This window comes from Melospiza melodia, chromosome 28, assembly GCF_035770615.1.
Source record: "Melospiza melodia melodia isolate bMelMel2 chromosome 28, bMelMel2.pri, whole genome shotgun sequence".
In the NCBI taxonomy this organism is placed as follows: domain Eukaryota; kingdom Metazoa; phylum Chordata; class Aves; order Passeriformes; family Passerellidae; genus Melospiza; species Melospiza melodia.
Genome location: NC_086221.1, coordinates 1,911,877 through 1,934,481, shown reverse-complemented (window position 1 = coordinate 1,934,481; position 22,605 = coordinate 1,911,877). Strand labels below are relative to the sequence as shown.

The window sequence follows — 22,605 nt, the reverse complement described above, 5'->3', positions numbered from 1 at the left end:
GCACTGGGGCAGTGCCAGGGGTTATTGCTCTGAGGATGGGGGTGTTATTGGCATTGGGGAGTTGTTGGCACAGGGTTTATTACCCTGGGGGGGTCATTGCCCCGGGGGGGTCATTGGAATAGGAGGTATTGCTGGGGCGTTATATATGGCCACGGGGAGGTAGTGGCATGGGGAGTTGGAATAGGGGAGTTACCCTGTGCCAGGGGAGCATTGCCCTGGGAGGGTCTGTTGGCATTGGCAGTATTGCTGGGGGTGGGGGGGAACAGTGCAAGGGGGTGCCATTCCTTGAGGGGGCATTACCTGAGGGGTTGTCTAACTGTCCCAGGGGAAATTGTATTTCCGGGTGGGTAATGTCTGGTGCCCATCAGGTTTTTGGGGTCCTTGACATGTCTACCCCTCACAGCTGAGCGAGGGACAGGTGGAGGCTGGTGCCTGGCAAGGGGGGTCCATTTTGGCCACCCTGCGTCTGCCCCAGGCCAAAGTCAATGACGGTGCCTGGCACCACGTGGAGCTGGAGCTGCGGGGGGGCCCTGGCCATAGCCCCTCTGCCACCCTCCTCCTTCTCACCCTTGACTATGGCCGCCACCAGGTATGGGGAGACTGAGGCACAGGGGGACATCCACTCTGATGATCCCCGCGTGCCACTGTGGCACCCCCTGTGGCACCCCAAGGCACCCACGGGGGTCCCTGTGCCCCCCAGGCGGTGGGCGATGTCCCTGGAGAGCTGCAGGGACTGCGGCTGCGCACGCTGAGCCTCGGGGGGCTGCCGGGGGACGGCGGCACCGTGGAGGAGGGGTTCCAGGGGTGTCTGCAGGTATGGAGGTGCGGGCACCGAGGCTGTGGGGAGCATGGCGTGGAGGGTGTAGGGGAAGGGGGGTGGGCTTGGGAATGTGGAAGAGGGGATAAGGACATGGTCACAATGGGAGGGCGGCACAGGGATATGAACACAGGGACACGGCATAGGGCTTGGGGGAATGGGCACAGGGATGTGGGCACAGATACTGGTGATGTGGCACAGGGCACAATGAAGCAGGGCCTTACCTTGGGGATGGGGACAAGGGTATGATGAAGAGGGGCACAGGGACATGGGTACAGTGCTTGGGGACCTGGCACCGGCTTGGGGACTTGGGATTTGGGAGCATGACACAGAGAAGTGGGGGCATGGCAGGATAGTGGGGGGCACAGGGATGTGCACAAGGACAGGGGGACATGGGCAGGATGGAGAAGGGCACAGGGATGTGGGTACAGGGAGATGACACAGGACAAGGAGACATCGACTGTGTGGGCAGGACATTGGGGATACACTGCATAGTGACATAGGCCTGGGCAGATGGGGACATGGCTGTGGGGACTCGGGTGTGACTGGGGAGGTCATGGGTTGTACAGGGGGTACCGGCTGGTGTTGGGGCCACTGAAGCACCCAGAGGTGACGTGACTGGAGAGGGGGGCTGGAATGACATAGTGGGTCCTGGTGTGGGGTTCAGGGTGTCACGTGTTGTGGGGACAGACTGAACAGGGTGACACAAAAGGTCCTGGGTGGTAGCGAGGGACATTGAGAGTGGGCATGGCACTGGGTCCGGGGGGGTCTTGGTGGCTGGGGCATCACTGTCAGGTGACCCCACACCAGGAAGTTGGGTCGGGGTGAAGGGGTGTCCCAGGTCACTGAGAGGTCACTGCAGGTGGTGCTGAGGTACGCGACAGGCGACGTGACGCAGGGGCTTCAGGGTGGCACAGTGGATCCAGTGTCATGGTGGGGGAACTGAGGAGAGGGTGACACTGCAGGGTGGTCCAGGTTGTCCTGGGGTGTCCTGCGTTGTGGCCGGGGACACTGAGGTAGGGATGGCAGTGGGGCAGGGGATTTTAGGGTGACGCAGTGGGTCCTGTGTGGTGGTGAGATCACACTGATGGTGACACTGTGTAGGGAATTCTCATGGTGTCTCTGGGGAATGGTGAGGGAAACTGAGGCATGGAGTGGAGTGTGTTGGGGGGTCCAGGGTGGCTCAGGGGTCTTAGTGAAGACATTGATGAGTGACCCTGCAGGGCCTGCGTGTTGGGGACCCTGTGGTGACTGCGGATGCCCTGAGCCTGGCACAGGCGGCGCAGGTGAATGTGGAGGGGGGCTGTGCCCTGCCCGATCCCTGCGACTCGGGGCCCTGCCCCCCCCACAGCTACTGCAGTGACGATTGGGACAGTTTCTCATGCCGCTGCCACCCCGGTGAGCAGGGATCTCCCAGACCCCTGAAACCCCTTCAACACACCCCAGACTTCCCCCAGTGGCCCTGGAACTAACACCCATGTAACACCCCCCTCTGCCACCCCAGTGAATGGGGACACCCTGAGACCTCTGAGACTCCCCCAGCAGTCTCCCAACACTCCCCGACACTCTCCTGGCACAGACTGACAGCACCAGATGCTGACACCCCTGTGACACTCCTCATTTCTACACCTTTGAATGGAGACATCCTGACATCCCCTGACACCCCGTGGGACACTGACACCACTGAGACACCCCTGTGACACCTCCTACTGCTACCGTGGTGACCAGAGACCCCCTGGAACCTCCGACAAGTCCCAACACCCCTTGAGACACTGTCACCCCTCTGACACCCCCTACTGCCACCCGCATGAGTGGAAAACCCCCAGCACCTCCTGACAGCCCTGAGACACTGCCATCCCCAGCACTGCCACCCTGTGACATATTGCCCCAAAAACACCACCCTTTCTGGGCACCCCCCCTCCACCCCTGTCCCCAAGGCACTGCCACCCTCCCTTGTCGCTGCCACTCCTTATCACTGTCACCCCTGGGCACTGCCCCTCACCCCCATCCCTGTCCCCTGTCAGTGTCTCCCGTTGTTGTCTCCAATCCTGTCCTGTGCCCAGGGTACTTTGGTGACAGCTGTGTCAGTGCCTGTGCCCTGGACCCCTGCGAGCCTCCGGGCACCTGTACTCGCCATCCAGGCACGGCCCCCGGCTATGCCTGTCACTGTCCCCCAGGCACCTTTGGGGCCCTCTGCCAGCACCGGTTGGTGACACTGTGGGGCACACGCGTGTTCTGGGGGGGCGTGGGGCGCCCGGGGGAGCGGGGGCACAGCGAGGGACATCGGGGGCAGCGCGTGGGGTGAGAGGAGGGTGGGCATATGGGGCAGGGTACGTGTGACACCCCCTACTGCAAAGGGCATAGTGCATGTGCGAGAGCTGTGGTGGGTGTGCAAAAGGCAGGGGGAGCATGGAAAGGGCACAATGGCTGTGTGAGAGCTGTGGTGAGTATGCAGGGGCCACTGTGGATGAAAAGTGGTACTGTGGGTGTAGAAGTGGCGCAGTAGGGGTGCAAGGGGCACTGTGGGGGTACAGGTGGCACTGTGAGGGTACAAGTGGCCATGTGAGTTTACAAGTGGCATTATGGGACTACTCTGGCATGGTGCTCGAGTGCCAGCTCCATTGTCCCCAGGGAGGCGCAGCCATGCCCACGGGGGTGGTGGGGACACCCCACGTGCGGCCCCTGCAGCTGTGACGTCACCCATGGCTTTGACCCAGACTGCAACAAGACCACGGGCGAGTGTCGCTGCAAGGTGGGACCTGCCAGCCCTTGTCACCTCCCCTGCCAACCCCTGCCATCCTCCTGTCACCTCTCTGTTTCTCCCTGCTACCCCACTGTCACCCTGTCACCTCCCTGTCACACCCTCCCATGCGCCCAACAACCTCCCGGTCACCTCCCTGTCACCCCCTGTCAGCCCCCTGTCACCCCATGCCCATGCCTGCAGTGACCCTGTGTCCCCCCAGGACAACCACTACCGCCCACCAGGAGGGGACACGTGCCACCCCTGTGAGTGTTACCCCACTGGGTCACTGTCGCGCCGCTGCGATGCCAACACTGGACAGTGCCCCTGCAAAGCTGGTGTCATCGGCCGTCACTGTGACCGCTGTGACAATCCCTTTGCTGAGGTGACAGCCAGCGGCTGCGAAGGTAGGAGACTGTCAGCTTGTGTCACCCTGTGTCACCCTGAGTGCCCACGGTCACCCTGCTGTAACCCTCCATTACTCTCTGTGACCTTGTGTCACCTTGTGTCATCCTGTGTCACTGAGTGCCAGTGACCAGGTATTACTGTCTCTCTGCTGTCACCCTACTGACCCCATTGTCACCTTGTGTCACCCCACTGTTACTCTCTGTCACACTGGTGTCACCCTGCTGTCATCCTGTGTCACCCCACACCACCCTATGCCATCCTGATGTTCACCTGTTCTGCCACAGCTGTCATCGTGGGTGCCAGCAAGTGCCATTGTCACCCTTTATTGCCCTGTGTCACCCTACTCTGCCCTGTTGCAACCCTGTGTCACCCTGTGTTACTCCAAGTGCCAGTGACTGGGTGCTACTGTCACCCTTCTGTCACCCTGTGCTACCCTGCATCACTGCCTCGTTGTTTGTGTCACCTGCTGTCACCCTGGCTGCTGGCAACTGAGTTCCACCAACACCTTGGTTGTTGGTGTAATCCCGTTGAAACCTTGTGTCACCCCACTGTCACCCTGTGTCACACTGCTGTCACATTGCTATCACCCTGTGCCACTATGTCATCCTACTTTTACCCTGTGTTATCCTTTTGTCATCCTGCTCTGCCACTGCTGTCACCATGCTGTTAGCTTGTGTCACACTGTGTTACGCTGGGTTCCAGTGACCAGGTGCCACTGCTGCCCTGCTGTCACCCTGAGTCCCCCATTTTGATGCCCTGTTGTGTCTTTGCAGTGAACTATGACAGCTGTCCCCGGGCCATCGAGGCCAGCATCTGGTGGCCCCGCACTCGGTTTGGGCTGCCAGCTGCAGCCCCGTGCCCCAAGGGCTCTGTCGGTACGTGAGGACATGGGGACAGGACGAGGGTGGCACTGGGCACTCTGATAGAAAGGGGCTGGGGGTGACATGGTAGTGACATCACTGGGTTGGGGCTTAGAGGGGTGGCATTGCTTGGGTGGTACAGGGAGGTGACACTGTGATTACACTGCTGAGACATGGTGGGGAGAGAGGACACCATGGTGTCACTTCAGGGTGGTGATATGGTGGTGACACTGCTATGGGATGTTGACACCAGTGGGAGACAAGGCTGGGGTGTGGCAGCACCAGTTGGATGGAGCTGGGGTGGGGAGGTGCCATGAGGCATCACTGGGACAGGGCAGGGGGGTGATACTGTAGTGGTGTTACTGGGTTGGTACCAGGAGGTGACACTGGGGTGGCATTGCTAGGATGGGTTAGGGGTGGTGACACCTTGGTGGTACTACCACGTTGGAGTAGGGGTGACCTAAGTGTAGACTTGCTGAGATGAGGCTGTGGTGTCACTGCAAAGAGTGTGACACTGGTGGCATCAGGACTGGTGACTGTCATGGTGGTGTCTCTGGGGGGTGGCACAGGAGTGTGACACTGTGGTGGCACAGCTGGAACAGGGCATGGCACCACTGGGACAAGGCTGGGGGCACCGCTCTGGCATCACTGCACGGTGGAGTAGGAGTGTGACACTGGCAGCACTGCTAGCGTGCTGTGAGGTGAGGCTGCCCCATTGTCCCCATGGTGCACTCAGTGTCCCCATCCCACAGGCACAGCACTGCGCCACTGTGACGAGCACAAGGGCTGGCTGCCCCCCAACCTCTTCAACTGCAGCGCCCTGGCCTTTGCTGCCCTTCGCCCCTGGGTGAGCCGGGGGACCCCAGCAGCAGCCATGCCACAGTGCCGCTGGGGCTCCCCTGACTCTGTGTGTGTCCCCCCAAGGCGGAGCAGCTGGTGGGCAACGAGTCCCGGTGGGATGCAGGGCAGTCCCGGCGCGTGGCGCTGGCACTGCGCGAAGCAACGCGCGAGGCCCGCGGGTACTTCGGCAGTGACGTGCACCTGGCATACCGCCTGGCAGGGGCCCTGCTGCGCCACGAGAGCCACCAGCGCGGCTTCCGCCTCGCTGCCACCCAGGACGTGCACTTCACTGAGGTGGGCCTGAGATCACAGGGATGGGGACGTGCCCGGAGGGAGAACGGGCAAAGTGGAAAAGAGGTTGGGATGATGAGCGCTCCCATGGTGGGGGATGTGGGTGCATGAGCCCAGACACCAGGGTGATGGGCAGCCTGTTGGGGAGGGGTATTGGGGCAGGAGAGCAGAGACCCAGGTGACAGGCATTGCGGAGGGAGGTTGAGGGAGAAGGAAGAGAGGTTGGAGTTAGGGGGACCCCTTTGGGGAGGGCCGTATTTGGGCAGAAGGTCAAACACTGGGGTGATGAGCATCTGCAGGGGGAGGGGCGAAGTCTTGGTGCAGGAATCTGGGTGCCAGGGTGAATGGCACCCATTTCGGAAGGGTATTGATGAGGGATCCTATGCACCAGGGTGATAGGCATTCACCTAGAGAGGAATGTTGGTGTAGGAGGTTTGATACCAGGGTGGTGGGCAGTCCTGAGCAGTGCGTGTTGGTGTGGCTCAGTGTGCAGCCTCAGCTTTGTGGGGGTTCAGCACCCCCATTCCCCACTGCCAGTGCCCCCACCATAGAGTCCTGCAGGGGAGGTTAGGGACCCCCTGCCCAGATCATAAAGTGCCAACTCCCAGTGCCACTGCCTCTGCCTTGCCCCCAGAACCTGCTGCGGGTGGGCAGTGCGCTGCTGGACATGGGGAACAAGCGTCACTGGGAGCTGATCCAGCAGACGGAGGGTGGCACAGCCCAGCTGCTGCAGCATTTTGAGGAGTATGCACGAGCCCTGGCACGGAATATGCCCCAGACTTACCTCAGCCCCTTCACCATTGTCACCCCTAACATCGGTCAGTGGGGACATGTGTGGCCAGAGGGCTGTGGTGGGGGGTATCTGCCTGGAAACATAGGCATGCTGGGAACATGTGTTTGCCTGGGGACACACATGTGCCCTTGGTGTGGTGCTGGGCACATGGGCATGGATATGCCTGGGGGATGTATGTGCTGGGGACAATGGACATGTGTGTGCTTGGGGACGTGTGTGTGCTCAAGGAATGTGTGTGTATTGGGGGCATGGATGTGTGTCTGGGAACACAAACATGTATATACCTGGAGTATGTGTGCACAAGGACATGTGAGCTGGGAGCATGCATGCATGTCTGATGGGTACCTGGGAACATGTGCTGAGGACACAGACATTTGTGTGGCTGGGGAACGTGTCCTGGGGAACATGGGTATGCCTAGAGGCATGTGTGTGTCCCTGGGGACATGGGCTGTGGTCTGTGTGCCCTGGGGTCAGTGGGTGCTGAGTACAGAGGGTGCTGTGTTCTGTCTGTTCCAGGGTTGGTGGGTACTGGGGTCAGTGGGTGCTGGGGTCCATGTGCCCAGGGACATGGGAGGGTTGGTGGCTGCTAGTGTCTGTGGGTGTATGGATTCATTGCTCCAGGGCCGTTGGATGCCAGGGTCAGTGGATGCTGGGCTCAGTGGGTTCTGGAGTCTGTGTTGCCACAGGATTGCTGGGTGGTGAGATCTATGGTGGGTGCCAAGGTCTGTGTTTCCCATGTTTGGTGGGTATCAGGATTGGTGGGTGCTGGTATTGGTGTGTACTGGGCCTGGTGCGCCCTGGGATCAGTGAATGCTGGGGTCGGTGTGCGCTGGGGTCGGTGGGTGCCGGGGTCTGTGTGCCTCAGGGTTGGTGGGGCCATGCTGGGCCATGGGTGACGTGGTGCCACAGTGGTGTCAGTGGTGCGGCTGGACAAGAGCAGCTTTGCGGGTGCCCGCCTGCCACGGTATGAGGCGCTGCGGGGGGAGAAACTCCCAGATCTGGAGACGACCGTCATCCTGCCTGACAACATCTTCCAGCCCCCCAAGGACAGGCGTGAGTCTGGGGCATAGGGGGGACAGGGGGCAGGGTTGGGGACCCATTTGCATCCATGGGGCTGGCAGAGCTCGGAGGCCCCCCCCATTTGGCCATGGGGACATGGCACAGCTGGAGACCCTGGCTGGGGGCTGGCAGGGATCGGGGAACCCCAGATACCCATGGGCTGGCAGGGTTAGGAATCCCAGTGCCACCATGGGGAGTCCAGTGTGGCCACAGGGCTGGCAGGTTTGGGACCCCAGGATGGTACTGGCATGGCTGAGGACCCTGGTAAGGATGCGAAGACCAGGGACCCCAGGATGGCATCAGAGATCCTGGTGTGACCATGGCGGGGGGCAGGGTTAGGGACACAAATGTGACCATGGGACCTCATTGTGGTCCTAGAGCTGACAGGGTTGGGGACTCTGGTGTGGACATGGGGACCCCTGGAGGTGGAAGTGTTGGGGGAACCTTGTTGTGGTCATGGCATTGGCAGAGCTGGGGACTCCAGGGTGGCCGTAGGGACCCCAATGAGGTCTCAGAGCATCATGCTGCCCCCTGTCCATGGCCCCCCAGGCTCCTCAACCGGGCATGGGAAGGCACCACAGGGCACAGGTGGGCAGGAGGAGGAGGAGGAAGATGAAGCAGGCGAAGAGGAGAAAGTCGAAGAGGAGGAGGCAGGGATGACTGTGGTGACCCGGCACAAGCGCCACCCATCCCTGGGTGAGGGCCAGGCCATCGTCAGCGTCATCATCTACCGTACCCTGGCCGGTCTCCTGCCCCAGCACTTCGACGCCGACAAGCGCAGCCTCCGGTGCCACGGGATGGGGGCCTGGGGGGCTGGTGGTGGCACATGGGCTGTCAGGGCAAAACCAAGCATCTAGGGGGCAAGGGAGATGGAGCCAGGGGTGTCCAGAGGGTTCCCAAGGGAGGAATGGTAAAGGGGACACATGGGGTACCCAAGGCTGGGAAGCACAGAGAGTGCCTGAGGATGGGGGGCAGAGGGTTGGGGAGGTGGCTCAAGGGATGCCCAAGGATGGTGCACATAGGGTGCCCAAAAAAGAGGGCACAGGGGAGAAAGGAGTGCCCAAAAAAGAGGACAGGGTAGAAAGAGGTGCCCTCACAGTGTCTGTGTGGTGCCAGTACACTCTGTGGCACCAAGGTGGGTTTTGGGGCACCCTGAGTGGGCTCCCTGACACCAGTGTCCCCCAGGGTGCCCAAGCGCCCCGTCATCAACACACCAGTGGTGAGCATCAGCGTGCACACGGGGGGCACAGATGGCGTGGGGGACATGGGGACCCCCCAGGTGCTGGCCAAGCCCATCACCCTCCAGTTCCGGCTGTTGGAGACCCAGGAGCGCTCCAAGCCCATCTGCGTCTTCTGGAACCACTCTCTGTGGTGAGAGCAGGACAGGGGACACCCCAGGGGTGACAGGAACACCCTGGGGCCACTGAGACATCCCAGCCGAGAGGGACATGGGACTGGGGATGGGAACACCCTGGGGAAGATGGGTACACTCCAGAGGGACAAGGGATCTCCCCAGGGAGACAGGAGATCTGGGTGTAACAATACCCAGGGGAACAGGGAATATCCCAAGGAACACCCTGGAAGGGTGGGGACATCTTGGGGGGACACAGACGTGCTGAGGTAACAGGGGACATGGCACACACCTGGGGAGCAGGAAACACTGTGGAGGAGAGGGGCCATGGAAATTGGGACACCCCAGGGAGATGGGGACACCTCAGAGGGGACAGCAGATGTGTAATGGGGACACCCTAAGGAGATGCGGACACTCTGCGGGTACAGGGAGCATGGGGAAGGGGACATCCCATGGAGACAAGGGACGTAATAACAGGGATAAGGACACCTTGAGGTGACAGGGGACATGTGAATAGGGGACAGGGAGTATGGGGACAGGGCAGGATGGATGCCCCAATAACCCTGTGGGTAATGGGTGAGTAACATGGGAACAGGACGTGAGGGGGCAGCTGTAACCCTGGTGGGTGTCAGATAGGATGGGGGTGTGTTCCCAAATGGAGGGGTGTTCCCGGGTGAGTGTCCCTGGTGAGTGAGCGTCCCCAGGTGGTAGCGGTTGTCTCTGCTGGGTGGATGGATATCCCAGTGGGTGGGAGTATTTTGTCTGTGGATGTACCTGGTGGGTGTGAGTCCCTGTGGGAGGGTGACGCCAGCAGGTGTCCCCAGCACGTGTGTCCCTGGTGGATTTAAAGGGGTGGAGCTACACGGTGTGGGTGGGGTTTTGAGGGACACGGTTGAAGTGCTGTGAATGCTGGTGGGTGTCCAAGTGTGTGACGCCTTGGATGGATGTCCTGGGTCAGGTGCGTGTCCCTCGGTGGGGGTGGATGTTCCCGGTGGGCGTCCCTCGTGGGTGTCCCCAGTGGGTGAGTGGGTGTCCCTGGTGGGTGTTGCGGTGTGTGTGTATGTGTTTGTCCCCGGTGGGTGTCCTGGCGGGTTTCGCGGCTCACGTCACTTTCTGGTGCTGCACAGGGCGGGCAGTGTAGGCGGCTGGTCCGCACGAGGCTGCGAAGTCGCCTTCCGCAACCAGAGCCACGTCAGCTGCCAGTGCCACCATCTGACCAGCTTTGCCGTCCTCATGGACATCTCCCGACGAGAGGTGGGGACATAGGGGGACACGGAGGGGTGCATGGGGGCACAGGGTGACAGATGTGACACGTGGGACGTGGAGGGACACAGTGACCCTGGGGGCAAGGAATGACTGAGGGTGAGGGCCCTGGTGGGCACATGGGGGTGGATGGAGACACATGCAGAAATGGGTGTCCGGTGGTGCCACGCACAGGGCCGGGACTTTATGGACAAGGGCGGGGATTTTGATAAAAGGGGAGGGACAGGGATAGGAGGGGCAGGGTCAGGGTGGAGGTGGGAGTGCTCATGGAGGTGGAACTGAGGGAAGTGTGGGGCTTAAGTGGGATGGCGCTAAATCCAAGGGGTACGGCTAAATCCAGTGGGTGGGGCTCCCTTGAGGCAGAACTAAGTGGGATGGGCCGGGCTATGTCAGATCTGTCAGAGGTGCCCCAGGTGCGGGTCCAGTCAGCGTGAGTGGGATTCCAGTGGGTGCAGCTGAGCAGGGTGGGCCGGTCGGTCTCCAAGGGGCAGAGCTGATGTGAGTGGGGTTACAAGAGGTGTGGTTGAGTGATGCAGGCATGTTTTCAGGGACTGTGGCTGAGTAATGTGGGCAGGGTTTCCTGGGGCGGGGTTGAAAACTGTGGGTGGGACATAAGGAGGTGCCGTCAGTGTTGTGGGCGCGGCTTCAGGGGGCAGGGTCCGGTGCAGGTGGGGTTGAAAGGGGCAGAGCTGGGAGATGTGGGTGGAGTTTTGAGGGCTGGGGCTTAGTGGTACGGGAAAGGTTTAAAAGGGTGGAGCTACAAGATGTGGGTGGGGTTTTGAGGGGCATGGTTGAAGCGCTGTGATAGGGGTTTCAAAGGGTGGGGTTACCAGGGGCGGGGCTGAATTATGTGGGCAGGGCTTCCTATTGGGCTATGCATTGTGGGCAGGACTTCCCACGCCCAGGGGCTGATTGCTTTGTATGACGGGGATGTCTGGGGGTGCGTGCCGCTGAGCACATGCCTGACATATGCCGTTCCTGGTGCTGCAGAACGGGGAGGTGCTGCCGCTGGCAGCACTCACCTACGGCTCCCTGGGCGTGGGGCTGGCGGGGCTGGCGCTGGTGGTCCTGGCCCTGGGGACCCTGAGGCGGCTGCGCTCCAACCGCCACAGCATCCGCCGGCATGGCACAGCTGCACTGTTCCTTGCACAGCTTGTCTTCCTGCTTGGCATCAACCAGGCCGATGTCCCGGTGTGTGGGAAAAGGGGGCTGGGAAAGGAGGGAAGGATCACTGGGAAGGGCTGGTTGGGTCAGGGGATCTGCTGCCTTTGAATTGTTTGGGTTGGTGGAGCTGAAATGGGTGGGGCTAAGGGGTGGGCACGGCCATGGTGGGCTGGGCCTAAGGGGTGGCAGCTAAAAGACATGAGGACTATAATGGGTGGGGTCTGTCAAAGGGGTAGCGATCTCAAGGGGTGGAGTCTGTATAAAGGGGTGGGGCTTGCAAAGCAGAGGGTCTGATAAACGGGGTGAGGCTCCCTAAGGGATACATCTTATCTCAAAGGGCTTGGCTGTCAAGGGGGTGGGGCCCATCAAAGAGGTGGGGCACTCAAGGGGGAGGCCCATAAAAGGAATGGGGCCTTCTAGAGGAGTGTGACCTCAACAGAGGAATGATGTCTCAAAGGGGAGCTCGGGGGGGTTGTGCATATGGTTGGATGGGTGGGGCTGTGGGCTGGCACTGATGGGGCGGGTGCAGCTGGCGTGCACGGTGGTGGCCATCCTGCTGCAGTTCCTGTACCTGAGTGCGGTAGGCTGGGCGCTGCTGGAGGCGCTGCACCTCTACCGGCGCCGTAGTGAACCCCGTCATGTCGACCGTGGTCCCATGCGCTTCTACCATGTACTGGGCTGGGGACTGCCTGCCTTCATCACCGGTGAGCCCTCCTGTGAAACCCTGCTCTCATTCTCACGCCATGCCCTGGACCACCAGCTGCCCACCTCCACCTGAGTCAACAACTTTTGGTGGCTACACATCCCCTTCTAGGCTATGGCCTGCCACCTGAATCTCAGTCACGCAATCAATTTGATGCATGGTGGGGTCCTATTTCCATGTGTAACCCTACACCCAGAATATAGGCCCACCCCCAAATCCATCTTTACCAGCATAGCCACACTCCTGGATATAACCCTGCCTCCAGCAGGATAGTCATGCCCAGTCCAAAACAGCCCCACTCCAAAAGTTTAGCTCCACCCTTAACCACCATAGCCCCACCCTGATACATAGGCAGAGTCATAGCTATGCCCTTGTCTATCAGACCCAGTCCCCAAGATCTTAGACAGGCCCCTGGGGTCCATAATCCTACCTTCATTCATCATAGCTCTGCCTCCAAATTTCAGACACACCCCTGGGGTCATAGCCCCCTCCCAAAGAGTATAACCCTGGCGAACATTTTATCCTCACCACAAGAGTTTAGCCCCACCCTCATCCATCATATCTCCACCCCAAGAGCATCTTTCCCAACGTCTTCAATATGCTCCCAGGGCCATGGCCTTTCTCCATCAATCGTAGTCAGATACTCCCCCAGGATCTTAGCCCTGCCCTCATCAGCATAACCCCACCTCCAGAGACTAGATCTGTACTAACCTCTTAGACAAGCCCCCTGTGCCATATCCCTGCTCTCACCAGCACTGCCGCATGTCCAAGAGCTTAGGCAAACCTCATTTGCATAGCGCTGTCTCTACCCAGTGTAGCCACAGCCCCAAGAGCAGCACCAGCCCTGTGCCACCCATGAGCCATTCCCTGCCACTCCACGAGCCCCATCCTGCCATAGCTTCACACTGTTTAGCCCTGCTCCTCCCACCTTAGCCCAGTTTCCTCTTATAGCCCCATCCACTGAATTGGCCCCACTCCTGATCTCTCCTTTGCAGGACTGGCGGTGGGGCTGGACCCTGAGGGCTACGGGAACCCCGACTTCTGCTGGCTGGCCCTGCACGACAGCCTGGTGTGGAGCCTGGCTGGGCCCTGCGCTGCCGCCCTTGCTGTGCGTACAGGGCTGGGGGCTGGGGAGGGCATGGGACCCCCTATCACCCTGCTCACTCCCTGCACCCCCAGGTCGGCATCTTCTTCCTGGTGCTGGCAGCCAGGGCCACCTGTGCCACCCCTCAGGGCTTCCAGAAAAAGGGCTCAGCGTGAGTCACCCAGGCGGGGTCATCCGCAGGGGGCAGGGGACACAGCGGGGATGGGGTTGCCTAAGGGGGGCATGGGAGGTTGGGGCACCCACAGAGGCTGCAGTGCACTGGGGGCTAGGGGGCACGCATAGGGAGCTGGCCTTTTGGGGAACCTGCAGAGGGCAGGGAGGCACAGGATGGACTGCGGCGCCCATGGGGGGCAGGAGGGCACTGGGCTGCCTATGGGGCAGGGGTAGGAGGGGACAGTGGTATCTGGGTCATCCATGGGCGCAGGGCAGCCGTGGGGAGGCAAGGGGCAGGGGGGTATGGGGGGCTACAGCCAATGGGGGGCATGGGGGCACGGGAGGTTGGTGCAACTGTGGAGGGCAGGGGGGCACAGGAAGGACTAGGACACCCATGGTGGGTTGGGGGATAGAGAGGTCTGGGGCATCTGTTGAGGGCAGGGGGGCACAGGAGGTTGGGACACCTGTGGAGGGCAGGGAGGCATTAAGGGCAGAGGCCCCTGTGGGGGACTGAGGGGGTCAGGGGAGATTGGGGCATCTAGGGGGGCAGGGGGTTACAGAGCACCCATAGGGAGGCAGAAGGGCACTGGGGCAAGGGGCACAGGGGGCTGGGGTTAGGCTGGGCCCACAGGGAACAGGGGAGCTCAGGGGGCTGGAGGACCCATGGATGGCAGAGTGGGTCAGGGGGAATTTGAGGCATCTGGAGGGGGAGGGGGCTATGAGGGGCTGGGGCAACCTTGGGGGCCAGAAGTGCAGAGGGGTGTGACATGCGATGTCATTGTGGTAACACTGGATGCCATTGGGGTGCTCAGGTCTGGGGTGCGCACAGCTGCAGTCCTACTGGCCATGCCCAGCCTGGCCTGGCTTCTGGCCCTGCTCTCAGTCAACAGTGACATGTTGCTCTGTCACTACCTGTTCGCCGCCTCCAACTGCCTCCAGGTCAGTGGGAACCACCTGAGACTCCACTCGTGGAACCTCCAGAGCCACCACCCCTGGGACCCCCAAAGACTCCAGAGCCCCAAAGCCTCTGCCCCTGGGATCCCCAGTGACCATGACCCCTGGGACTCCCAGAGATCCCAGAGCCCCCTGAACCCCACACCCTTGGCACCTCCAGAGTCCCACACCTATTTGTAGGGCACCCAGTGGGCACAAAGAGGTCCTTTGCCATATCCAAGGCACTAATGGGAGGTATCCAGTGTATATGGGAGCACCTCAACCACTCCATGGTGCCCATGGAGGGCACCCAGTGCATATGGGGGTCCCTCATTCCGTTTGAGATATCAGTGGAGGGCACGCTCATTCTCTTTGAGGTACAAATGGGATGCACCCAGTCTGGATGGTGACCCCTTGACTGGTCCAGGGTGCTGCTGGTATCCTTCCAGGCTGTACCCACCCTTCCTTGTCCCCCCACCCCCTTTCTGCCCAGGGCCCCCTCATCTTCCTGTCCTGTGTGGTGCTGAGCAAGGAGGTGCGAAGGAGCCTCCGCCTGAGCTGTGCCCGCTGGCACCACCCACCGCTGGCCACCAAGGCCACCCTCACTCCCGTGAGTGCTGGGCCACATGGGGGGGTGCCAGGAAGAGAAGGGCAGCCTGTGCCATGGCCATGACATCCTTGTGCCCTTGGCAGGCCTGTGGCAGGGACAGCACATACGTGGCAGGGCGACTGTACCCGCCCCCAGGTGGTGGGTCCTCGGGGTCCCTGCACAGCACTGCACGCTCGGGCAAGAGCCACCACAGCTACATCCCCTTTGTGCGGCGGTACTGGGCACAGCTGGGACCAGGGCATGGGTTTTCGTGGGGTCCTGGGCTGGTGTGGCACTGGGATGACAAGCTGGAATGGTGATGGGATGGTGGGGTAGCGGGGTGCTGGGGTGGTTGAGTGGTGGGTTGGTGGGGTGGCAATATGGCATTGCATGGCATGGGAATACTGGGATAGCAGGATGGTGGGTGGTGGGGTGACATGGTTGTGGGGGTGTTGGGATTGGTGGATGGTGGGGTGGCGTGCTTGTAGGGGTGTTGGGATGGCTGGGTGATGGGGCAGTGGCATGGATGCACAGCACTACAGTGGCAGGGTGACATGCACATGCAGTGGTGAGGTGGCAGGGTGGTCACAGAGTGGGGGGTTGAAGGGGTGTTGGGGTGAAGTGGTGGCAGAGGTAGGTGTCAGGGTGATGGATATCAGGGTGGTGGATGTCAGTGGATGAATATTGTGTTAGTGGGTTGGTGTCAGTCAGTGGGTGACAGTGGATGGTAGGGTAGGTGTTTGGGAGTGGGGATCAGGTGTTGATGAGTATTGTGTCTCCACAGGGAGGACTCAGGTCTGGCAGGCAGCCCGGGGCCAGTTCTGCTGCCCGAGCCTGGGGGGCTCTTCCTTGACACTCGGGACCAGCCCGAGGGTATGGCCTCACCCCTAGGGCAAGTGCCTCTAGCCTCGGCCCAGGGGGCAGGAGGTGTCTCTGGGCACCTCCTGACCTGTGACCCCCCCAGAGCACGACACAGAGTCAGACAGTGACCTGTCCCTGGACGACCCGAGCGGATCCTATGGCTCCACACATTCCTCCGACAGCGAGGATGAGGCCCCCCGTGGCTGGGACCCCCTGCCCGGGGCTCCGCCGGGTCCCCCCGGCCCTGGTAACACCCCCAGGGGGCACCCCGTGGAGATGGGGGACCTTCAGCCTGGCTGGGTGCTGATGGGGGCACCCAATGGGTTGGCGGAGGTCCCTTGCCTTATCCAGGACAGTGATGGGGGGCACCTGGTGGGGGTAGGGCTCCCTTGTCCAGTCTGGAGTGGTGATAGGGCCATTGAATAGATTTAGGGGCGTGGGAGGAGGTCTTGCATCTTGGCTGGGTCCTGATGCAGGAGGCACACAGTGGACAAAGGATCCCTGGTCCAGCCTGTAGTTCTGATAAACACATAGTGGGTATGAGAGAGAGGGTCCCTTGTCCGGTCTGGTGATGGGAGACACTTAAAAGGTTTGGGGGTTCCTCATGCAGTCAGAGGTGCTGATTGGGGCACCCAGGGGGGAAAGATGGCCCCTTGTCCACTCTGAGGTGTGGATGGGACTGATGCAATGGGTTTGGGTGTATTTCTCACACTATGTGCTGATGGGGGCACCCAGTGAGGATGGGAGGGGGTCCCTGGTCCTGCCTGTCCCAGCTTCCTTCCTTCCCCACAGGTGACCCCCTGGTGCCCCCGGGATGCCCATACTGGCCAGGGGAGTTTGTGACGACAGCAAGCGAGAGTGAGGGACCAGGAGGTAGCGAGGGGCTGCGAGTGCAGGCAGCAGGGGGGCAGGGACACCCCTGGGGTGACCCCCCCCCAGCCCAACGGCGAGGCACTCCCCAGGAACCCCCTGCTGCTGCCCCTGCCCCACCCCCACAAAGGTATGGGCTGCCATGGCATGGGTGGGCGCTCCAAATCTGGCCTCCCCACCCATGGGTGATGCTGCTCCTGCAGGGATACTGAAGAAGAAGTGCCTGCCCCCCATTAGTGAGCGGGGCAGTGCCCAGCACCCTGGGCCACCCCCACCGCCTCCTGCTTGCACGGCTGCCTCCTCAGGCAGTGATGTGGGCCCCCTCCCCGTGCCCCGGCCTCGGCAGAGCCTCCAGGAGCAGCTCAGCAGCCTCACCCCCATTGCCATGAGCATCCGCACAGGCACCGCTGACGAGGACTCCTCTGGCTCTGAGTGAGTGCCCACCACATCTGAGGGGTGCTCACTGGGAGTTCTTTGGGTGCCAGGATGCCCTCTGGGCACCTCTTGGGTTTGAGGGTGCCCTTGGGGTGCCAGGGTTCCTGTTGGGTGGACAAGCAGTCAAACACCACTTGTTGGGTACCCTTTGGGTGCCTATCAGATGCAAGGATAGCTGGGTATCAGGGTGCCAAGGTTCCTGTTGCACTCTCATTTGTGCCAGGGTTTCTCTCAGGTGCCCATTGGGCACCCATTGGATCCAACACTTCTTGGCTGCTCATCAGGTGCCACAGTAATGACTGAACACCCATTGGGCACAACATTACCTGTCGGGTATCCATCAGGTTCCAGGGCTCCCTTTGGGTGTCCACTGGGTGTCAGGGTGCCCAACGGGCACCCTTTGGATGCCCATCAGGTGCCAGGGTTCCTTCTTGGGTGTTCATCAGGTCCCAGCAATCCCTTTGGATCCAATGAATATCGGGTGCCAGGGTGCGCATTGGTGCCCATCACATGTAGGGTGTTTGTTGGCTGTCTATAGGGTGCCAGGGTGCCCAACAGGTGACCATTGAGTGCCAGTATTCCTCTTGGGTGCCCATGGGGTGCAAAGGTGGCTGTTGGTTTTCCACTAGATTCCTACTGGGTGCCCATTGAGGGTTGGGGAACCCACAGAATACCCATTGGATACCCACTGAATACTCACTGGGTGTTCATCAGGTCTAAGTGCACCCACTGGATGCCAGTTGACTGTCCGTGGGTGCCCATTGGATGCCCATTGTGCATCCATTGACCATTATGTGTCCATTTGGTGTCCACTGACTGCCCATTAGGTGCCTAATGACTTCTGTGTGCACACTGGGTGCCCCTTGGCTCTAATAGCACCTGTTGGGTGTGCGTTAACTGTTCATGAGCGTCCACTGACCACTGGGTGCCCCTCGGGTCCAACAGTGCCCATTGGGTGTTGGAGTGCATGTTGGGTGCCCACTGACTGTCCAAAGGTGCCCGTTGACCACTGGGCGCTCACTAGGTGTCAGGGTGCCCATTGGAGTGTTCACTGGGTGCTGGGGTGCCCACTGGGTACCCCTGACCACCCACGGATGCCTAGGGCAGAGGTGGCACAGCAGCACTAACTCTACTCTTTTCTCCCCTTCTACCCCCCAGATTTCTGTTTTTTAATTTTCTCCATTAACCCAAGGGGGCTGGGGGCTCCCCCCCAAACCCCACCCCACCATCTCCCCCCAGGGGTTGGCGCTGGGTGCTGGGAGGCACAGAGGGCACCCTGGCATCCACCTCCTCCATCATGCATCTGTCTGTCTTGTTTTTTATTCTCCCCCCATCCTGCACTTTGTATCCATCCCCCCCCTCCCCCATCTGTCCGTCCCCCCACCAGGAGCGACGAGACCTCGATCTAATGGGGACCCACCCAGCAGGCAGCCTACCCACTGTGCCAGGGACACCAGGACAGGGAGGGCACCAGCATGGTGGGGGCGGGGGGTAGAACACACCAGGACTGGGGATGCACAGGGACTGGGAGGACATCAGGAAGGAGCAGGGAGCCACAACCCTCTCCTCAGTGCACTTTGCATCCTTGCAGGGATTGGCACCTTGGGATGATGGCACAGGGTGCCCCTGATGTCCCCTCACGATCACCCCCAGCCCCTTTGCCCAGCAGAGTGTTTTATTTAAAAAATACATGAAAATACAAAAAAAGGAATTTATAACCAACTTCCCCCATTGTGCCAACCCCCCTTGCCCCCCAAGGTGCCAACTCCCATGAAGGTGCAACCCGTCCCATGGTGCCAACTCCCCCAGGTGGGGAGCATGTGGAGGGGGTATCAGCTAGGGGTTACAGGGAAATCTGGGACCCCCCCTGCCCAGGGGTGAGGCTCAAGTGGGGGAACCCCGGGATGGGTGTTGGGGGGATGAGGGGCCCCTGGGTGCTGGGGAATGTGGAGGGTTTCCTACTGCTGATGAGACCTTTTGTAATTAAAGCAAAACTCAATGAGTGCCTCGGCTCATCCCTGGGGACACCCCTGGCTCTGCCACCCCAACCTCAGCTGGTCCCTGGGGGTTCCAGCTCTGCCCTGCAACCTGTTAACCCAACGGGTGCCTTGGCTGCTCCCTGGGGGCCCCTGGTGCTGCCTGCCTCCTTCCAAAACCCAGTGGATGTCTCAACTCATCCCTGGGGTGGCCTTGGCTCTGCCCCCCCCAGACTAGGTACCTTAGCTGGTACCTAGGGGGGGGTCTGGGTGCCCCCAGGGCCTCTGGGTGGGTGTGGGGTGGTTTGGGGGTGTCACCTCGGGGTGCTGCTCACCGCCGTCTTGCGGGAGGACCGCAGGCGGGTGGGAGGGGGTCCTGGTTTGCACCCCGAGGCACCAGTTGTGGGGGCTGCCCGTGCTGCCCCTGCACCTGCAAAGGAGAAGGAAGCCACATGGAAACTGAGGCACGGGGGATGGGGCATCCCCTGCGCCCCCCCAAACCCCATTACATCCTTACCTCTGGGGGTGGGGGTCCTCCCACCCGCTGCTGGAGCCCGAGGGGACAACTTGGGGAGGGCAGTGGGTGCCGGGGAACAGCCGGAGGGCACAGGGGTGGTGGTGGTCCTGGTGTGGGGCTGGCGGGTTGGGGGGGGACAGGAAACTGTGCCCCCCCTCACCTTAGCCTGGCCTGGGGAGAGAGGGGGGGTTGGAGTGTGGCCCAGGAGCCCCCGTGGCCATGGTGTCCCCATTCCCTTGCCATAACTACCTGCTGTTCCCCCCTGGGGGGGCTCTGACCTGCCCCGGGCACCAGCCCTCTGCCCCTGGGGAGGGCATGGCCGGGGTGGGCCCGCACGGCTGGGGGGGAGCCCCCTGCCACCCAAGGGTCCCTTTGCCGCTGCTGTGGAATTACGGCTGGGAGGTGCCTGAAAATAGAGCGGGGGACATGGAGACATTCAGTGAGTGCCCCCTCACCCACAGGGCTGGGGGGTTCACGATGCCCCTTGGAGACAGGAGGGCACTCACTGCCCCCATCTAGGATGGGTTTGGGGGGGATCTGGGTGTTCAGCACAGGTGGGACACAGCCACACTGGGACCCCTACCCCTGGGTCTCACCTACCTTGGGGACACTGGTGGCAGCAGAGGCCCCCCGGGGCTTGGCGGGGGGGCGGGGGCTGGGGGCAGGGCCCTGAGACTCCACGGTGGGCAGGAGTGCCCGCACCGGGCTGTCCTTCACCACGAAGGTCTGGCGGCGGGGGCTGCGGGGTGTGCTGGGGGGCGTGGAGGCGGGTCCGGGGGGGTCTCCGGGAGCGGGAGGGGGCAGGTGACACCCCTCCAACTGTGCCGCCAGGCGCGTGGCCTCCCGCACCATCTCTTCCAGACGGGCCCCACTCAGGGGACTCCAGCGCCCGTTGCTGCCCCCGTGCCGGCACCCCCTGCCCGGGCTATCCTCATCCTCCTCTTCCTCCTGGCTGCGGATGGGAAGGGGGGAGGGGGAATGGCTGTGTCAGCCCCCCAAACACCGCTGCCAAGAAGTGGCAGGAACCCCCCCCCCCCCCATGCCACCCAGGACCCCATTCATTGTGTGACACGTCCCCCAGGACCCCCAGAACCACATCTGTGAGGGGGACATATCCACAGGACCCTCAGAACTGTGTTCATGGGGTGACATGTTCCTTAGGACACCATCTTTGGGCAGTGATGTCCCTCATGGCCCCCAGGACCCCAGCTATGAGTTGCACATCCCCCACAACGCCATCCATGGGGTGACATGTCCCCTAGGACATTGACAATGAGGTACCCTGTCCTCCACGTCCCATCCTATTCCCCACGTTCCCAACTACAAGGTGTCTTGTCCACCCTGTTCCTATCCATGGGGTGCCCTTTTCCCCACCACCCTCCCGTACCTGTCAGACGGCGACAGCACACCGAAGTCGAAGCTCTCCTCGGTGACAAATCGAACATCTAGGGGGACACTGGGGGTGAGCCCCGGCCCCCCGCGCCAGGGGGGAAACACGGGGGACATGCAGCACTGGTGCTGCCGTACCTCGGTCCTCGGCCATCGCCTCGGGGCACCGGGGCCACCTGTGGGAGCTGGCGGGGGTCACCACCGACCCCATCGGGGTTCCCCACCCGTGCCCCCACCCGCCCCTCGCCGTGTCCCCAACCCCCCGCGGGGGCCCGGTGGCACCAGCCAGCGCGCGGGTGACACGGCCAGTGCCAGGCGCCGCTGGGCTCGGTGCCACCGGGATGGGGACAGGGATGGCTCCGCCAGCGCCAGTAGGCGGGGGTGACACCGGCGACCCCCGTGCGGGGAACCCACAGCCAGCACCCCCAGCCCGGGTGTCCTCAGTGCCACGATGGAAAGTCCCAGACCCGCACCGTGCGAGTCCCCAGCGCCACAATGGTGGTTCCCAGCCCCTATCGGGGACCCCAGCCCAACACTGAGGGGGACCAACCCCGCTGGGAGGTCGCAGCCCCACACCCAGGGGAGCCCCTGTTCCACACCCAGAGGGTCCCAGCCCCACACCCACACTCCGATCCCGGGGGACCCCCAGGCCCACACCCCGATTCCGGAGGATCCCCAGCCCCACATCTTGATCCTCAGGGGGTCCGTCCCATCCCCATGCAAGAGGACCTCATTCCCGTAACTAGAGATCCCAGCCTTCACCCCCAGTCCCTTCGGGAGCCCAGCCCCACACTGAGGGGTCCCAGCTCTGCATTTCGATCCCGAGGGAGTCCCATCCACATTCCTAGGCCTCCCAGCCCCCATACCGGGAGGGTCTCAAACCCAAACTCCGACCCAGGGGGTCCCATTCCCATTCCTGGGCCTTCCAGCCGCACACTGTGGGGTCTCAGCCCCATAATGGGGCGATCCCTCCCCCACACCTGGTGAATCCCCCAGCCACTCACCCCCAGCCCAGGAGACCCCAGTCCCACATTGGGGGGTCCCAACTCCAGAGTAAGAGGATTCCAGCCCCACCGACGAGTCCCAGCCGCGCACCCCAATCCCTTGGTGACCCCAGCCCCACACTGAGAAGGTACCAGCCCCCACCGGGGGTCCGGGCCCCGCAGCCCCAGCCCTGAGGGTCCTCAGCCCCTACCAGGGGGTCCCAGCCCCTCACCCCGACCCCATGTCTCCCCATCTCCGCATGGCGTGGTTTACCCGGCGCTCCGCGGCCCACCCGATCTCCCCACCGGTTTCTCCTGTCCCCGGGGGTCCCGGTCTGCCCTCGTCCCCCTCTCCCCCGCCACCTCACCGCCCCCGGCTCCCGCTCGTCGCGCGCGCCGAGGAGGCGTGGCCTAACGAAAGGGGCGAGGTCTCGTTCGAATTCCCCCTCCCCTTGCGGCTCAATCGCGGCGTGCCCGCCCCGGGTTCCGATTGGCCTGCTCCCTT

The 22,605-nt window shown here is 62.0% G+C and overlaps 2 protein-coding genes across 6 annotated transcripts in view; one reads left to right on the top strand and one right to left on the bottom strand.

Annotated features, from left to right (window-relative positions):
* CELSR2 (cadherin EGF LAG seven-pass G-type receptor 2) overlaps positions 1 to 19,238 on the top strand; it is a 31,012-nt gene extending 11,774 nt beyond the window's left edge. Inside the window, exons 10-34 of one of the 2 annotated variants that reach the window (XM_063177990.1) lie at positions 404 to 589; positions 701 to 814; positions 2,041 to 2,215; positions 2,881 to 3,022; positions 3,449 to 3,569; positions 3,781 to 3,964; positions 4,739 to 4,840; positions 5,578 to 5,672; positions 5,750 to 5,959; positions 6,591 to 6,774; positions 7,659 to 7,802; positions 8,358 to 8,595; positions 8,994 to 9,179; positions 10,287 to 10,413; positions 11,413 to 11,613; positions 12,116 to 12,290; positions 13,285 to 13,397; positions 13,469 to 13,545; positions 14,360 to 14,486; positions 14,974 to 15,090; positions 15,174 to 15,304; positions 15,854 to 15,942; positions 16,034 to 16,177; positions 16,723 to 16,930; positions 17,004 to 19,238. In XM_063177990.1, the coding sequence (XP_063034060.1) occupies positions 404 to 589; positions 701 to 814; positions 2,041 to 2,215; positions 2,881 to 3,022; positions 3,449 to 3,569; positions 3,781 to 3,964; positions 4,739 to 4,840; positions 5,578 to 5,672; positions 5,750 to 5,959; positions 6,591 to 6,774; positions 7,659 to 7,802; positions 8,358 to 8,595; positions 8,994 to 9,179; positions 10,287 to 10,413; positions 11,413 to 11,613; positions 12,116 to 12,290; positions 13,285 to 13,397; positions 13,469 to 13,545; positions 14,360 to 14,486; positions 14,974 to 15,090; positions 15,174 to 15,304; positions 15,854 to 15,942; positions 16,034 to 16,177; positions 16,723 to 16,930; positions 17,004 to 17,037 (3,624 nt within the window). In that variant the 3' untranslated portion in view covers positions 17,038 to 19,238. Of the gene's footprint in view, positions 1 to 403; positions 590 to 700; positions 815 to 2,040; positions 2,216 to 2,880; positions 3,023 to 3,448; positions 3,570 to 3,780; positions 3,965 to 4,738; positions 4,841 to 5,577; positions 5,673 to 5,749; positions 5,960 to 6,590; positions 6,775 to 7,658; positions 7,803 to 8,357; positions 8,596 to 8,993; positions 9,180 to 10,286; positions 10,414 to 11,412; positions 11,614 to 12,115; positions 12,291 to 13,284; positions 13,398 to 13,468; positions 13,546 to 14,359; positions 14,487 to 14,973; positions 15,091 to 15,173; positions 15,305 to 15,853; positions 15,943 to 16,033; positions 16,178 to 16,722; positions 16,931 to 17,003 lie in introns of those variants that run through there. The other variant, XM_063177991.1, reaches the window with a different exon arrangement.
* Positions 18,893 to 22,440, bottom strand: PSRC1 (proline and serine rich coiled-coil 1). Of its 4 annotated transcripts, none has more exons than XM_063177993.1 (6): positions 22,375 to 22,440; positions 21,256 to 21,293; positions 21,116 to 21,173; positions 20,329 to 20,680; positions 19,729 to 20,134; positions 18,893 to 19,641 (listed from the first exon to the last, which is right to left on the bottom strand). In XM_063177993.1, exons 2-6 carry the CDS (start codon positions 21,269 to 21,271, stop codon positions 19,526 to 19,528), a joined length of 948 nt encoding a protein of 315 aa, XP_063034063.1. In that variant the 5' UTR covers positions 21,272 to 21,293; positions 22,375 to 22,440; the 3' UTR covers positions 18,893 to 19,525. The 4 variants fall into 4 exon arrangements, with proteins under 4 accessions (XP_063034063.1, XP_063034064.1, XP_063034062.1 ...); XM_063177994.1 differs by lacking the exon at positions 22,375 to 22,440 and having other exon boundaries at positions 19,729 to 19,899; positions 19,978 to 20,134; positions 21,256 to 22,339; XM_063177992.1 differs by lacking the exon at positions 22,375 to 22,440 and having other exon boundaries at positions 21,256 to 22,341.
* Between the last annotated feature and the right edge of the window lie 165 nt (positions 22,441 to 22,605).